Below are 15,605 nucleotides of genomic sequence, written 5' to 3' on the forward strand. Positions count from 1 at the left end.
CAGGAAATTCCATAGATTTACCAGTTCAAGCCTAGTGAGGATATTTGATTTAAGCTTATAGGGGAACATTACATTACATTACATTTATTTAGCAGACGCTTTTATTCAAAGTGACATCCGAAAGTGCATATCATGGTCATTGGAACAACTATAAAACAAGGTTTGATAAGGTACAATAAGGACCATGAAAAGGACCTTACACTAGGCGTGTATTACTGGCCACAAGCTTCAGATGGCAGTGTGAATTCAGTGCTCTTGGGAACCATAAAACAAGCTTATCAGGGAGTGAGACTATTATTATGGGTGACTTCAAGTACCCTGCCATTAATTGGGAATTGATGACAGGACAAAGAAAAAGTGCGGCAGAATTTTTAGATGTTATAAATGACCTTTTTGGAACAGTATGTCAGTCAGCCCACAACAAGGAAATAAATTCTGGATCTGGTGCTATGTGGTGCTCCTGACATAATTTGTAGCATAGAGGTAATTGAGCCACTTTGGACTAGTGATCATTCTAGAGTTAGTTTTGATATATTTTGGCAAATTAACAAGGCCTCATCTATGGCCAGAATTTAACATTTTAGACATGCCAATTTTAACATGATGTGAGCAAATTTAAGTAATATTGACTGGGTGCAACTTCTTGATTGCAAGACTGTGAATGAAAAGTGTGTCAGGCTCAAAAGTGTTACTCTTGAGGGAAAAGTAAGTTGAAGAACTGTTCTCCCCAGTGGATGAACAAAGCCATATGGGAGAGTTTGAGAAAAAAAAACAGTATAAGATATCTAAAAACTACAGCAATGAGAGTAATAAGGCTAAATATTGTAATATGTGTGCTAAGGTTAGAAAAAAACTACAGGAAGCTAAGAGGCTCTTTACATGATGCAAAAAGTAATGCTAAAAGTCTTTCAATACTGTAGTAGGAAAATTAAAGTGAAGGAGTATGTCAGGAGGATGTCAGGTGTGTCAGCAGTGAAGAAGGATCATTGCTTTATAAGAATAAAGATATTTCTGATGCTTTAAATAGTTACTTTGTTGAGAGCTTTACTGGAGAAGAGGTTACTATTAGAAATAAGGCAGTAGGCCCACATGGCGTATTCCCAAGGGTACTCAAAGAGTTAGGTGAGATCATCTTTAAACCACTTGCAGGTATTTTAGACAGTTTTTAGAAAGTGGAGAAATACCAGGGGACTGGAAGCTAGGTAATATAATACCAATATATATAGAAAAGGGGACTGTACTGATCCAGGAAACTATTGCATCCCATGTAAAATACTGGAATCTATCATTAGAGACAAGTGACAAGTGTTTCTTGAAAATAGAAACATCCTAAGGAATAACCAGCATTGTTTTCGCAAGGGAATGTCATGCATGACAAACCTGCTTTTCTTTGAAGAAGCTACAAAGGGTTTTGACTGTAACAAGACTTATGATATTATATACTTAAATTTCCAAAAAGGATTCGATAAGATACCACATGAGAGTCGTATTAGCAAAATGAAAGAATTAGAGGACATATTTCAGAGTGTATTCAGAACTGGCAACAGGGTAGAACACAAAGAGTTGTAGGAGGGATATTATCTGAGCAGGGAACTGTGGGAAGTGAAGTCCCACAAGGATCAGTGCTGGGACCACTACTCTTCCTCATTTATATCAATGACCTTGACAGGGACATATAAAGTACAAAATTTAAAGATGATATAAAACTGGGAGACCCAGCTAATAGTTTGGAATCTACTAAAGTAATCCAAGAATATTTAAACAAAATTCGGAAGTGGGCAGAAACCTGGCAAATTAAATTCACTATAGCCAATTGTAAAGTTCTGCATGTGGGAAATAAAAACATTGGGCAAGATTACTTTCTTGGAGTATTGTGTGCAGTTCTGGGGAGCATACTACCAGAAATATATAAAGAATCTGATCGGGAAAATGTTCAAAGATACTAATACTAATAATAATACTTGTTTTTCTTATGTGACCAAAGACCAGTGTAGCATACAGTATATATTAGAGAAGTTTAAACACAATGTTATTCTGATAAGCAAATTATAGCATCCTGATGCTATTTATTTTGATGGAGAGATTACACAATACCGTATGTGGGTTCCACATTTTCTATTGTGCCTCATTGTGCATTAAGTAATGACTCACTGTGCTATTTCCAGGAGATGTGAACAAAGAGTACCTGCAGGGAAGAGAGAGTCCTGACTTTGAGCGTCCCAACAGTACGTTAATACCCCTGAAAAAAAAACAAAACAAACTATTTATTTCTATGAACTGGCGAAACATATACAAAGGTCTAAAAATACTTTTTTATTTTAAAGTGCAATTCCTTGACCTTTTCTTATAGTAAACATTTTGTCCCACTTTGCAGTGTCTGAGCTGAGGGTTGTGCTGCTGGGGAAGTCTGGAGATCTGAGGAGTAAAGTGGGGAACATCATCCTGGGGGCAGAGGTCCTCTCAGTGAAAGATCAGTGTGAGAGAGCACGAGGTCTAGTGAATGGGAAGCGTGTGGCTCTGATCAACACTCCAGACTTACTGGACCCCGAGCTCCCTGACAGGACCTTATTCTATCAGATAGAGAGATGTGTTACCCTGTCTGCCCCAGGTCCTCACGCATTCCTGCTGGTGCTGGAGAACGACAACATTACATCTGAGGGGAAAAAAAGATTAGAGAGAATCCTGTGCTCTTTCAGCCCTGAGGCCTTCATGTACTCGATGGTACTGACAACACAGGAGAGTGAAAGAACTCGCTTTGACCAGTCTTACACCCAAGTTCTGCAAATGTGTAGTGGAAGGTGTTACACGTTTCACAACACAGATGAGACTAATTACACCCAGGTTACTGAACTAATGGAGAAGATAGAGCAGATGGTGAGGCAGAATGGAGGAGGTTTCCTCAGCTGTGAGATGTTCAAGGAGCCAGAGTCAGCCAGGCTTGGAGCGAGTCAGGTACCTCTGAGGAAGCCTGAACAGATGGTGGAGAGGAAGGAGAAACCAAGGACTCTATCTAAACAACGACAGGAAATTAAAGGAAAAAAAGGTAAGACAAGAATCAGTCAAAGAAAAGATATACTGAAATGAGTTTGTGTTACTAATGGTGAGAACTGATTTGATAGCTATGTTACCCCTTAATGCTTCCAAACATTGAAAAATAAAGATAAACACTGGATAAATAAAGATGAGAAACCTGAGAGAAATCAGGCTTTTGTTTTGCTACAGAATATACAGTTATAGCACTCTGAACCAATGCATAAAACATTGAAAACATATCACTGATTATTCACAAACTGACAATATGCAAAGTTAATTTCATATTTCAGATGTGAACTTTTGGCATGTAGCATTAAGGCAAGTGAACAAATGGATGGAAACTCAGCTGTGGAATTACACCTGAGTACTGATGAATGAAAGCTGAGGGTGTGCTGCAATGCATGCTGGGTAATGACTCTCAACAGGGCGAAAATGACAATAATGCAGTGAGATAAGTCACAAGACAACAGTCACAAGATAATGGACTCTTCTTCTTTATTTCCAGTGGCTGGGGGAGACAGACTGAACCTGGTGTTGTTTGGGAGGAGAGGAGCTGGGAAGATGTTCGCAGGAAACACCATCCTGGGACGGAGGGAGTCCAGTGTGGGTCCCGGCTCCTCTTCAGTGTGTGAGAGGAGAGAGGGAGAAGTGGACGGTCGCCTGGTTACCGTGGTGGAAATGCCAGCTCTGTGTGATGCACAGCTCACTGCATCCGCTGTGTCTCACCTCTTTACCTCTCTCTGTGGCCATGGAGTCCATGCCTTCCTCCTGGTCACTTCAGCTCCTCCCCTCACTGATGAAGACAAGGCAGAAATAACCAGAATTCAGGAGACATTTGGCTCAAGAGTTACTGATTACATGACGGTCATTTTTATCCATGAGAATTCAGCTGCTCAACATGTTGATTACTTTCTGCAGCAAAGTAAGGACATTCAGGAGCTTCTGAGGATCTGTGGAAACAGGTACTTTGTTTTCTACAACCAGCACATTCTCAACAACCCATTTCCAACAACAACAGTTCCAAAGCTTCTGGAGGTCATAGAGAAGATGAATAGAAAAACAGAAAGTTGCTTTTCCCTGGATATGTACTTGGAGACACAGCTCGAGAGGAAGGGTCAAGAGCTGGAGGCCAGGTACAAGACTGAGCTAGAGGAGAAGGACAGGAAGATCAGAGAATTAGAAGAACGTATTAAGGGCACATCACAGGGTAAGTGGAGAGGTTCATAATTTATTTATAAGGGTATATCAGTGGACGAGTGTGGAGAGGTTCATCATTTGTTTATTCTTGAGAAATGCTTCACTTCAAAAAGCATTATAATCCAGTGGTTCGTTGTGTGTCAACAAGTCCTGTGTTCTGGCATCAAATGAAGGAACAAGTGATGAGAACAAGCCATTAAGTCCACTTAATCCCTCAGATATTCCATTAATCTACAGAATTCTACCTACATACTCTAACCATGCCAGAGAATTCTAAGCATGCCGGTGAATTCTATCCAACAAAGCAATTTAGAATCACCTGTCTTAGTCAGTGGTTTCCACCTCGCATGTTCCATGTTTGTGAAAACATGATGAACAGTCATGATGGATGGCATTTATTTATATGCACCCTTCTTTTAGCAATTCTATCCCAGCACCTATATATTGTGACACAAATATATATTGTTTTATTACAAATGGCATATATACCACAGATGTCAGAATTCAGTTCTCGACAGCTAAAGGCACTCCTGGTTGGTTGATGGTGGAATCGGTTGATTGCTGGTATTCAATGTGTTTCAGCACCAGAGATTTATTTAATCACTGATTAGCTGATGAGTCCACACATCTTGTTATCAAGGTCTTCACTGGCAGCTCATTTAAAGGAAACAATACCTGCTGACACTGCTGTGCTTTAGGACTTTGACACCCCTGAGAAGGCTTTTTATGACGGCCTTGATTCTCCGGATTTTCTCTCTGAGTTGTACTGTGTGTCCTTATTTGGCAGGCGCTGGGGGTAAAGACCAGAGCTCTGACTGTGTGAGGATAGTGCTCGTGGGGAAGACAGGAAGTGGGAAAAGTGCCACAGGAAACACCATACTGCAGAGGAAGGAGTTCCAGTCGCAGATCAGAATGAAATCAGTGACGACCTGCTGTAAGAAAGGAGTAGGGGAAGTAGCTGGCAGGCGCGTTGCTGTAGTTGACACGCCCGGTCTCTTTGACACATCATTGTCTAATGAGGAGGTCCAGCAGGAAATAGCCAAATGCATCTCCTTTTTGGCCCCAGGACCTCATGTGTTTCTCCTAGTGCTACAGATTGGAAGAATCACGAAGGAGGAGATGGACACATTGCAGCTCATTAAGAGCACCTTTGGTAAAATGGCTGAAATGTTCACCATAGTCATATTCACAAGAGGGGATGATCTTAGAAATGAATCAATTGAAAGATTCATTCAAAGAGGTGAGCCTGGAATCCAAAATCTGATTCAAGACTGTGGAAACAGGTTTCATGTCTTCAATAATAATGACATGAGCAATCGCACCCAAGTGTCTGAGCTGCTGGATAAGATAGACGTGATGGTTCAGAGGAATGGAGGAGGCTGTTACACCAATGAGATGTTCCAGGAGGCAGAATTTACCATAAGGAAAGAGTGCGAAAGAATACTGAGTGACAACGCAGGAAAGATGCAGAGAGAGAAGGAGATGCCGAAGGCAAAACTTGAAACGGAGATGAAAGAGATAAGGAGGACGATGGAAGAGCAGAGACACAAAGCAGAAGAAGAAATAATGCTTCAGGAAAAAAAGCTGAAAGACAAAGAAGAACATTTAAGGATGGAAGTAGAAAAGTGGAAGAAAAAAGATAAGGAAATAAAAGAGAGGAGAGACAGGGAAGACATAAAGAGGAAGGCAGGACAAGAATCGGAGTGGAAGAGCAAATTAGGTGAGATTGAGGAAACGAAAAGGACGCTGGATGAGGAGTTGAAACGTAGGGAAGAGGAAGAGAAGTGGAGGGCGGAAATGGAGAGGAAACTGAGGGAAGGGCTGATGGAAAAACAAAAAAGAGAAAAGAGAGAATTTGAGGCAAGGCAAGCAGAAGAAAAGAAAAAGAGAGATCGAGAGGAGCAGGAGAGGAAAAACAATGAGGCGAGACAAAGACTTGAGTGGGAACAGAGAATTAAAGAGGCAGAAAATGAGAAAAAAGAGATACAGGAATACATTAAGAAAATAGCTAAGGAATGGGAGCAGGAAAGGGAAAAGGAACAGAAGAGGAAAGAGAAGGATGAGCAGTACAGGAGACAGAAAGAAGAGAAAGAGAGAACAGAGTATGCATTGAAAGAATGCAAAATGCGAGAAGAGTTTGAAAAAGTAATGGAACAAGAAAGACAAAAGGGAGAGAATGAAAGGAGATCTAAACAACTAGAAAGGGAGCTTGAAGAAAAGCAAAGGCAGCTGAAAAAACAACAAGAGCAGTTGGACAAGGAAAGAAAAGAGGAGGCAGACAGACGATCTAAGGAGGACGCACAGAGAAAAGAGGAGGAGAGGAAAAGGCTGGAATTGTTGCAGAAGGATCTTGAGAAGGAACGTGAAGAACTTCAGAAGATGAAGATTGATGAAGAGGCTAAGAGAACAAAAGAAGAGGAAACATTGAAAGACATGCAGGAAAGATATCATAGAATCATTTTTGAAAATGCTGCTAGAAAAAAAGCAGAGGAATTTAATAACTTTAAGGAGAAACAGGGAAGAAAGTTAACTCAATTACAAGAAGAGCTTCAGCGCCAAACTGAACATTATGAAAATGAATTGCGGGAGAAAGACTCAAAAATTCACATATTGGAAAGCAACAAATGTGTAATATTGTAGCGCAGGTGTTCATGTACTAGGGCCATGGAATGTACAATTGCTTCTGTGTCGATCAAGTTTTCCACACATTTTTGTTTGAATTTTTAATGGTCAATCATGCATGCTCACCCTGCAAGGGTCCTCATCAGAAGCTCAGATATAACCAGAGGCTCTCCTCGAAAGCAGGCGGTGTCAGCTGTATGCTCTGTATACCGCAGTTAGCAAGGTGGGCTGTATGTGTGGCTCTACAGGTGAAATGGTGAACGCCAGATCTTCGGGCCCTGTCCATGTCCCAGAATATTCCAGAACAGTTCCTTAACAGGATGAGCCACCCAGCAGCCCCAGGGGCCTCTATGTTCAGGAACCGCTTAAAAGCTCTTTCAAAGAAAAAAACAAAATAAAAAAAAAACGTGGATCAGGAACACATCAGATCAGATGTTCTCAAAGATATTTATTCATTTAGAGCAACCCCACATTACTGCCAGTTACATCATTACCAGCAGTCACTCCATTACCTGTAATGCTTCTTCTGAACAGTCCCAGGACACTGGATGTAGCTGGGTTTACACAGCTAGAGTAGTGTTCAGGCACTATACAAGCAGACTGACATCATTACATTTACTACAACAGTGGGCTCAGAGTCAGATTGTGTGAGATCGGTGTCAGTTCCAGAAATGTCCAGTGTGAGGAGGTGCCCCACAGATATAAACCCCAAGGCCCTGCTTCTACAGTGTAGCTTCCTGTTTGCCTCGTTTCTTCTTGTGTAAATTCTAAATATATGCACAAAACAAACAGAACACGTATATTGCTTGGTTCGTTGATAATGAATGAATGAATGAATGCATGAATGAATGAATGAATGATTGGCACGATTTTAGCATTTTATTCTTTTATTATAATTTTTTACATCGATCATCCTGATTTTATAATCTTTTTTATCTGCTTTTTGCTAAATCGACAAGATCAAAATAAGACTGTTACGGATCACCGTTTTGTGTCACTATCTGCTTTTTCGTCTTGCTAACGGAGACGCAGTTCCAGACACGTATGGCCATCTTGTGATCGCCCTACCATGCCAGCGTGTGCCTCCTCGTCCGGCTGAGAGGGCTGCCTCTGCCTGGAGTGGAGAATCACGGAGCTGGAGAGGAGAACATCTGTCCTCCACCAGATCAAAGAGGATGAGGAGCTCCTGGACTCCTCTGGAGACCATGGGACCATGGCGGGAGAAGAGCTGGACTCAGCCGTCCCATGTCCTGGAGTTGCTGCAGAGCAGGCTGAAGATCCTTGGATCCAGCTGAGCGCCAGACCCAACCGCCGGCTAGCTCCACTCCACCCCAATGCAGGGCAGTCCGCAGAAGTCTGCCTTCTATCAGACCAAAACAGAAAACAGACTGTTTACTGTGCTGACAGGGGGTCAGCGGGGTATGATAAAGAGACAGTGCTCAGGTACAACACATCCAGTTGGATCAGCATTATGTAAAACCTAGGTTCTCCATAATACAGTGCAAACCTGTTTTGTATTGTTGGAAGACTGATGTCATGGGGAAGGAGTTGGTGTCTGAGCTATAAAGGTTAACCCAGAGTGATATGCTTAAAGAGATGGTGCAAGCTGGATCATTAATGTTGTGTGTTGTTATCTCTGTGTCATCATTTGATGTCTTGGTGTTTTAGTTTGATCTTTGAATATATAAGGGGAAAGCTGCAATGGTTTGGGACACTTGTCAACACTGTCTCCTGGGCATATGCCTGTGTATATGGCCATTTCACCACTCACATTTTGCACAGTTGTATATTGTCATTATTACTGAACACACAGAACAATAAACTGTAAACTATATTGAATCTGGCTTAGTGAAGATGGGTCAGCCATTCTTATTGAAGCATCTCCCCATAATTAGAGTTTTATTTTTTTGTACAGTAGAAGTAGAAGAGAATGGGGTGGACTGGCTGCCATCTTTTAAAATTCCGTAAACTGTAAGGTTTAATTTAGTACCTTTGAGTACCATGCTGTGCTGCGTAAATGCCAGCTCTCAGTGGTGGCTGTCAGTGCACAGGCCATCCAAACAAGCATCCACAATTATTTCTGAGAGCTCTTATCCATAATCCACACAAAACCTGTTAGAATTATCATCAATGGAGGTTCTAATTTTCACACAGATACAGACACTGACCCCAAGGCTATTCTATTATTTACTATTAACTATAGGACCTACTGAATTCTATGGCTTTTATTCAGCATGTTTCAGGACCGACCCACAGCCGTGGTCACACCTGGTCATTTCTAGAGGACTTTTCATACGTGATTTTCATATTAACCTACAGGGTCCAAGTTAAACTACGCAGTCGTTCCCTGCACTTGGAACTGTACTTCCCTCTTGGGTTTTCAACACACCTGTTCCCGGTTTTGGTTATACACATTGTTGTACGTCGCTCTGGATAAGAGCGTCTGCCAAATGCCTGTAATGTAATGTAATGTAATCTGTAATATCATATTGTCAATACTGCCATATCTTATCACTAGTGCATAATTTGTAATACCATGATCAATTGCAAACAACTAAAAACAGAAACGTGATATTACCCCTTTGGTTGCTCGGCACTATACTTCTTATTTCTGCACCCATCCAAATCTGACTGCACTGATTTATTTAATCATTTCAACGCTCAGCCGAAAATTCTGTAGCTCCCGTTAAGGTAAAAAATATTCTCAAAACAGGAAGTGGAATGGAGGAATGAAAGGTGGAATGGAGGAATGAAAGGTGGAATGGAGGAATGAAAGGTGGAATGGAGGAATGAAAGGTGAAATGGAGGAATGAAAGCATCCCACAGCTTAAGCGATGCTGTCGTGGGGCGGAGCGGAGACGGAGGAAAATCAAATCACAGGTATTTTATGACGTTTGGCACAGAGTTTTTCAAAAAATTCAAAATGATATTTATGATAACCCCAGAAAGCCGCTTTCCACTATCGACCACCTCCTCAATCCTCCCCATGTCCACACAAGGGATTTGTCTCAATATCAAAATGCACAGAATTGACTTCTTTTTTCTGAGTTGAAAATATTAATTCTGGTGTAAAACAATCGGGGGTTAATCAATAATTAACCCCCCTATTCCTCCATGCAGAGTATTCTGAGATTGATTTGAAATTATGCATCATGACATGCTGCACAAAGTTGTTACTGAATTCAAGTCCCCAGCCAGTCTTGTAGACCCCACCGCCACCTTGCTTTTTAACAGCACTGCTCTTAACTGGTTTAAGGCCTAACAGCACAACTCTGAGAGTTCTAATGTCATGCAGTGTCCCTCAGGGATCAGTTCTCAGACCAGTCCTTTTTAACCTTGATATGCAACCTCTGGGAGGTGTTATGACTACAAACACGATCCGGACTAAGAAGTAGCAGGGCATAAGCGTCACTGTTGACACCAACTCACACGTGGAGATCCCGCGGCCTGAAAAGTGTGCGCTTGTTTGCAAGCCCTGGTTTTCTTTTCTCCCGGGTAATTAGTGCTACTGATTGGCCAGGATGTCTTCACACCTGACTCCCAGGCAAAGGGAGGGTGGACAACCAGCAGTTCTCAGCCCTCGAGAACCGTGAGTCGCTGATCCCTGCATTAAAGAATACATTGCAGAAGGTCATCCTGAGGTCGAGAACCTGACTGAAAACTGTGGAGGCAGGTACCCTGTCTGCGATAACAATAAACAAAAATATGTCAAGCCATTGACCTGTTTAAAAAAGGCTGAGAAGATGCACTGGGAGAATGGAGGAAGCTGCTGCACTCGTGAGATGTTCCTGGAAGCAGAAGTGGCAATGATAGAAATACAGACGGAGAAAGAAAAAGAGGAAGAAGTGAAGAGAGAACTGGAGACTTTACAGCCCAAGTGTAAATCAGGAGTTGACGCTTGACAAAAAAGTGCGGCAAGGGGGATCTGGAATAACTACAGAGGGGGGAGGACAAATTCATACAACGGAAAAAGCAGGAGAAGAGGCTGAAAGAGAGGAACAACACAGAAGAAATAATAAGCCCCGATAAAGAGCAGGGGGAATTACAGGGACACCTGACACTTCTGGAGAGGAAAGGAGGAGAGGAAGGGAGAGGAGGAAAGGAGGTGAGGAAGGGAGGAAAGGAAGGGAGAGGAGGAAATGAGGTGAGGAAAGGAGGTGAGGAAGGGAGGAAAGGAAGGGAGAGGAGGAAATGAGGTGAGGGAAGGAGGAGAGGAAGGGAGGAGAGGAAGGGAGAGGAGGAAATGAGGTGAGGGAAGGAGGAGAGGAAGGGAGAGGAGGAAATGAGGTGAGGGAAGGAGGAGAGAAAAGGAGAGGAGGAAATGAGGTGAGGGAAGGAGGAGAGGAAGGGAGAGGAGGAAATGAGGTGAGGGAAGGAGGAGAGGAAGGGAGAGAAGGAAATGAGGTGAGGGAAGGAGGAGAGGAAAGGAGAGGAGGAAATGAGGTGAGGGAAGGAGGAGAGGAAAGGAGGTGAGGAAGGGAGAGGAGGAAAGGAGGTGAGGAAGGGAGAAGAGGAAATGAGGTGAGGGAAGGAGGAGAGGAAGGGAGGAGAGGAAGGGAGAGGAGGAAATGAGATGAGGGAAGGAGGAGAGGAGGAAATGAGGTGAGGGAAGGAGGAGAGGAAAGGAGGTGAGGAAGGGAGGAGAGGGAAGGAGGTGAAGAAAGGAGAGGAGGAAATGAGGTGAGGGAAGGAGGAGAGGAAAGGAGGTGAGGAAGGGGGAGGAGGAAAGGAGGTGAGGAAGGGAGGAAAGGAAGGGAGAGGTGGAAAGGAGGTGAGGAATGGAAGAGAGGAAAGGAGGTGAAGAAAGGAGAGGAGGGGCCAGTGAACCATAGAAGCAAGAGCAACATGACAGAGGAGGAAGAAAACTGTAAACAAGAGGGAAAAAAAGGAATGAGATGAAGAAGGGAGTGAGAAACTATGGAGGAGAAAGAGAGAAAGGGGTCAGAATTTTTAGTTTACACTTACTGGTTCTGAGACTATTAGGGTTAACCGGTAATGGTTTTTAAATAGAGAACTACAGAGCTATAAATATTGTAATCTGTGTACACAAATACACACGGTATGCACAGTACATCACACTACAGCACAGCACAATAACCTTCTGTAAGTGTAGAAATTCTGCGCAGATGAGATTTTAAGGCTATTATTTTGACAGCACACCTAATTTATGGTACCATACAAACTCTAAATTATAATTTTCTGTCCCATATTGCTCCACTATGTGATTATTAGCTCCAGTATGCAAAGCCCCCAGCAGCAATATCTCATTTAACAACAGGGGGGCCTTTCCTGTGGTTATATATACATACATAAATACATACACACACACACACACACATATATATTAGTTGCATGCAGAGACCTCATTATCTGTACCTGTATCTGTTCAACCAACAAAATTATCTTTATCTGTATCTGTATTCGGATAGAAGACAGGAAATGGGCGTGGTTTATACCAGAAGTCACGTTAAATCAGGCAAATGCTGTATTTTCTAACCTAATATTGATTGACAGTGCAATTGTTGTACCTTCAAAGCATCACATTGATTTAATATTGTCATATAATTAATTATGAAATATATTTCCACATCCTCATACTGTACTTTTCATCTCTCTATTTTTTTTTTTTTTTAACTAAACTAAGTTTTATGAACTGTCTGGACCCTGAGATCCGCTGGGAGGTGGGTGAAAAAAGGTACAAACCAATGAATATCTCAGCTCAAAATAGTTGTATCTTTAATGTATTGTGCACATAATTGTAATTAAGGAAAACTATGTTTTAAAAAGAATGTATACTATTGGTACTAGCTTTTACATAAAATATTTCAAGTTTACTGAGTGTAATTAATGCTGAGAATTTTTTTACCCACAAAAATAATCGGGCATCCTCCTCTTTTGTCCTCCCTTTCTTCCTCCTTTATCCATCTTTCTTAAACTGTCGAATTGAAACAAAATAAAACCAGCGGCGACTGGTGAGCTGAAAATTGGTGATGCGCAAAACTAATCATTGATCTCAAACTGTTTTAATTAATTTTCAGTGATTAACAATGCAAACGATCTGAAGCAATTGGAAAGGGACACACAGCTTCTTCGCATTGTGTTAGGGAGTTTAAATGATAAATGCGATTTAGAAAAATCCGTTTTAATCACTAAGCAGTGGCGGAATCTTCCCCTGATTTTCCTTGAGTATCAATGCAATTAATGCTCAAAATAGGCTACTCAATACTATCATATATAGCCAGCTCTCCCCATATAGGCAGTTTTAGCGAGTAGCCTAAGCCTTATAGCCAACATTTATTTTGATTTGCAGTACGAAATTGTGCACATTTTTAATCAACATTATTTGTGGATACATGCACTTCTTTCTCCGCACTCGAATTCATGGCAAATATCTGCAATGCGTAGATTGTAAACAAAATTGAAGTGTAGGTTTTGTTTTTGCTTGTTATTCTGAAAGCTAACACGGTAGATACTGGTGTAGACTGGTGTATCTTGTTTATTACTTGGTGATTAAAACGGATTTTAGACGGATACATTTAATTTATGATTTAATCTCCCTAACACAGTATGAAGACGCTGTGTGTTAGGCTACTTGCCATTTGATTAGTCAGATCGTTGGCACGCTTGATAATAAAAGAAAATTACTAATGATTAGTTTAAAGGAAAGTTTTGGGCCCCACCAATTTTCAGCTCACCTGTCGCCGCTGTGAACGTTATGTAGGTATGAGGGAAATATTCAATCCAGCTTAGCTGCTGACCAGCAACCTGCTGATTTTGCTCAAGCAGTCTAAGTTGCCGTTCATAATAGCCGGCGTTCGTGGGGGCTGTTTATTCATCTCTCTTTAAAATGTTGCATAGATGAAATTACATGTTAATGAAATTGCCTACCGCGTACCCTGCATAACAGTAATAGCCTACATGAACTATCTTGCCTGTTTTATTTATTTATTTTTTCTCCTACTGAACTAAGTTTGGATAGACTGCAAACCATCTGATGTTCTCATATTTTCCAATGGTGGCAACTGTTACCATGAATGAATTTTGTGTACATTATAGCCAGACCTATAAATATTGACTGAAATACACGGTAAAACGTCGGTTTTTAAATATTTCGACTGCATTTTTTTATGGAGGAAATTAACACATACAGCTAAACACTACAGGTTCCCAGCTTCATTTTGATGTATAGGTTGTCGGGGTTTGAAAGAAATCCAGCTGCCACACCAGGCTTGTGTCTCACTAGCTCCTGCACCTCCTCCTCGATGCGAGAGTTTCCCTAAGTGATAACCCGGAACCTGCTATCCCGCTGCCTGCTGTGCGCTGACTCGGTGGGGGCGACTACAGAATACAGCAATCGCTTTTCAATAATGTGTAGTAAAGGAAACGACTAGTTAGTGAAATCAAAGTCCTATGCTGCAAACAGAATGGGCATTTTTATCTTGTGGCCATCCACAATGATATGAATCGATTTGAAGAAACATAATGGCTGATGCACAGAACTTATTTATTAAACATTTTGCCACGCAGTGGCTCAAAGTTCGTGTGTGTAACTGATGCCCCCCACCCCTCCCCCCCTTTTCTTGGCATGTTCAGATAAGTCACGTTCTTATCTGATGGAAAGAGGGAAAGAGGTGGGTCATTGAAGGTGAACTTTGAATGGAACAAAGAAGAAGTAGAAGAGAAGGGGGAGAAGCAGAAAACTTTTTTCAAGAGAGATTTTTAAAAATCTACTCTTTTATTTTGCCTTTTTCAGTAGGCTAGTTTAATTACCATTAATCAGTTTAGTAGTATTTTATTTTTGCCTTTTTTAGACGTTCTCTATATAAGTAGATATAAACAATCAAAGTGTAATCAATACAATGATCTGTAAGTACATTCTCTTTTATACTACCTACGTGAGTGTAATCATGTAATTCTATGAAGTATAACCACTGCATTTACTATCTACTGTTTGTTTTTCTGTACATATATATAAGTATATATATATACTTTCTGATCGTGAACAATAATTAAAGTCATCGTAACAGGTAGATTAAGCAAATGTGAGCCAAGTGCAACAGTCAAAAGTGTATATTAGTAGTATATTTGTAAATACGTAATTATTACCTGCGGTAAGATTTGAAGCTGGAGGCTTGTTTTTGAAAAATGCATCATTCTCTTTTCATTCCCACAGGACCATTTTGAATTTTATGTTTTGAGAACATATTTTTCTGTACCAGCCATGGCAGGGTGGATTGGTTTCCGTGAGTAGTGACACAACTGTGTCTAAGTTATCTCTCTTCTGTGGGTTTAATGCAAACATTGAACATTAGTATATATTCACAATCAAAGAAAATGATACAAAATCAAGGGATTATTTCCTTTCCAAATACTTTGTATAGACTACTGCTTTAGCAAGTGCATAAAGGGACTTTATTTTAAATTTAGTCTGAACTTTATTATATTACAGTTTTTTTTCTTAGTATTAGTATTATCTTATTTGCTTCTTAGTAGTTCATTGATTATGTGATGATATGGTAGATTATGGAAAGGAAGGAAGGAAAGGAGGACATTTTATATTTGTTTATTAGTTCTCTTGAGTGAGGAGACAGTTGAGGCTAAATGCTGACGGCTACCTATAACCGTGTGAACACCAATGAAATCTTTTTAAAGCTAAATTTTAGTAAGGGTGGCGTGGGATGCCCAGGGGTAAGGAAACAGGGGAGGAGGTCCTAATTTGGAATGACTTTGTTTAAATGCTAGAAGTATAAAAA

The 15,605-nt window shown here is 41.0% G+C and overlaps 4 protein-coding genes across 4 annotated transcripts in view; all 4 read left to right on the plus strand.

Moving 5' to 3' along the window:
- Positions 1 to 15,605, plus strand: part of LOC118233357 (GTPase IMAP family member 8-like) — a 105,393-nt gene that overhangs the window by 18,529 nt on the left and 71,259 nt on the right. The gene's annotated exons all lie outside the window — the stretch shown is intronic.
- Positions 1 to 15,605, plus strand: part of LOC118233356 (GTPase IMAP family member 8-like) — a 121,007-nt gene that overhangs the window by 1,207 nt on the left and 104,195 nt on the right. The window lies entirely within an intron of this gene.
- LOC118233360 (stress response protein NST1-like) overlaps positions 1 to 15,605 on the plus strand; it is a 105,334-nt gene that overhangs the window by 796 nt on the left and 88,933 nt on the right. The window lies entirely within an intron of this gene.
- On the plus strand, positions 2,258 to 6,870 carry LOC118233359 (GTPase IMAP family member 8-like). Its single transcript, XM_035429002.1, has 4 exons — positions 2,258 to 2,297; positions 2,375 to 3,043; positions 3,539 to 4,240; positions 5,018 to 6,870. The coding sequence occupies exons 1-4, from the start codon at positions 2,273 to 2,275 to the stop codon at positions 6,868 to 6,870; spliced, it is 3,249 nt and encodes a 1,082-aa protein (XP_035284893.1). The 5' UTR covers positions 2,258 to 2,272.

This window comes from Anguilla anguilla, chromosome 8, assembly GCF_013347855.1.
Source record: "Anguilla anguilla isolate fAngAng1 chromosome 8, fAngAng1.pri, whole genome shotgun sequence".
Lineage (NCBI taxonomy): Eukaryota > Metazoa > Chordata > Actinopteri > Anguilliformes > Anguillidae > Anguilla > Anguilla anguilla.

Excerpts from the sequence above, each read along its gene's own strand:
- LOC118233359 (XM_035429002.1), top strand. The coding sequence starts at position 2,273 with ATGAACTGGCGAAACATATACAAAG. Across the intron at positions 3,044-3,538 it reads GGAAATTAAAGGAAAAAAAG|TGGCTGGGGGAGACAGACTG; the intron begins GTAAGACAAGAA and ends CTTTATTTCCAG. Across the intron at positions 4,241-5,017 it reads TATTAAGGGCACATCACAGG|GCGCTGGGGGTAAAGACCAG; the intron begins GTAAGTGGAGAG and ends CTTATTTGGCAG.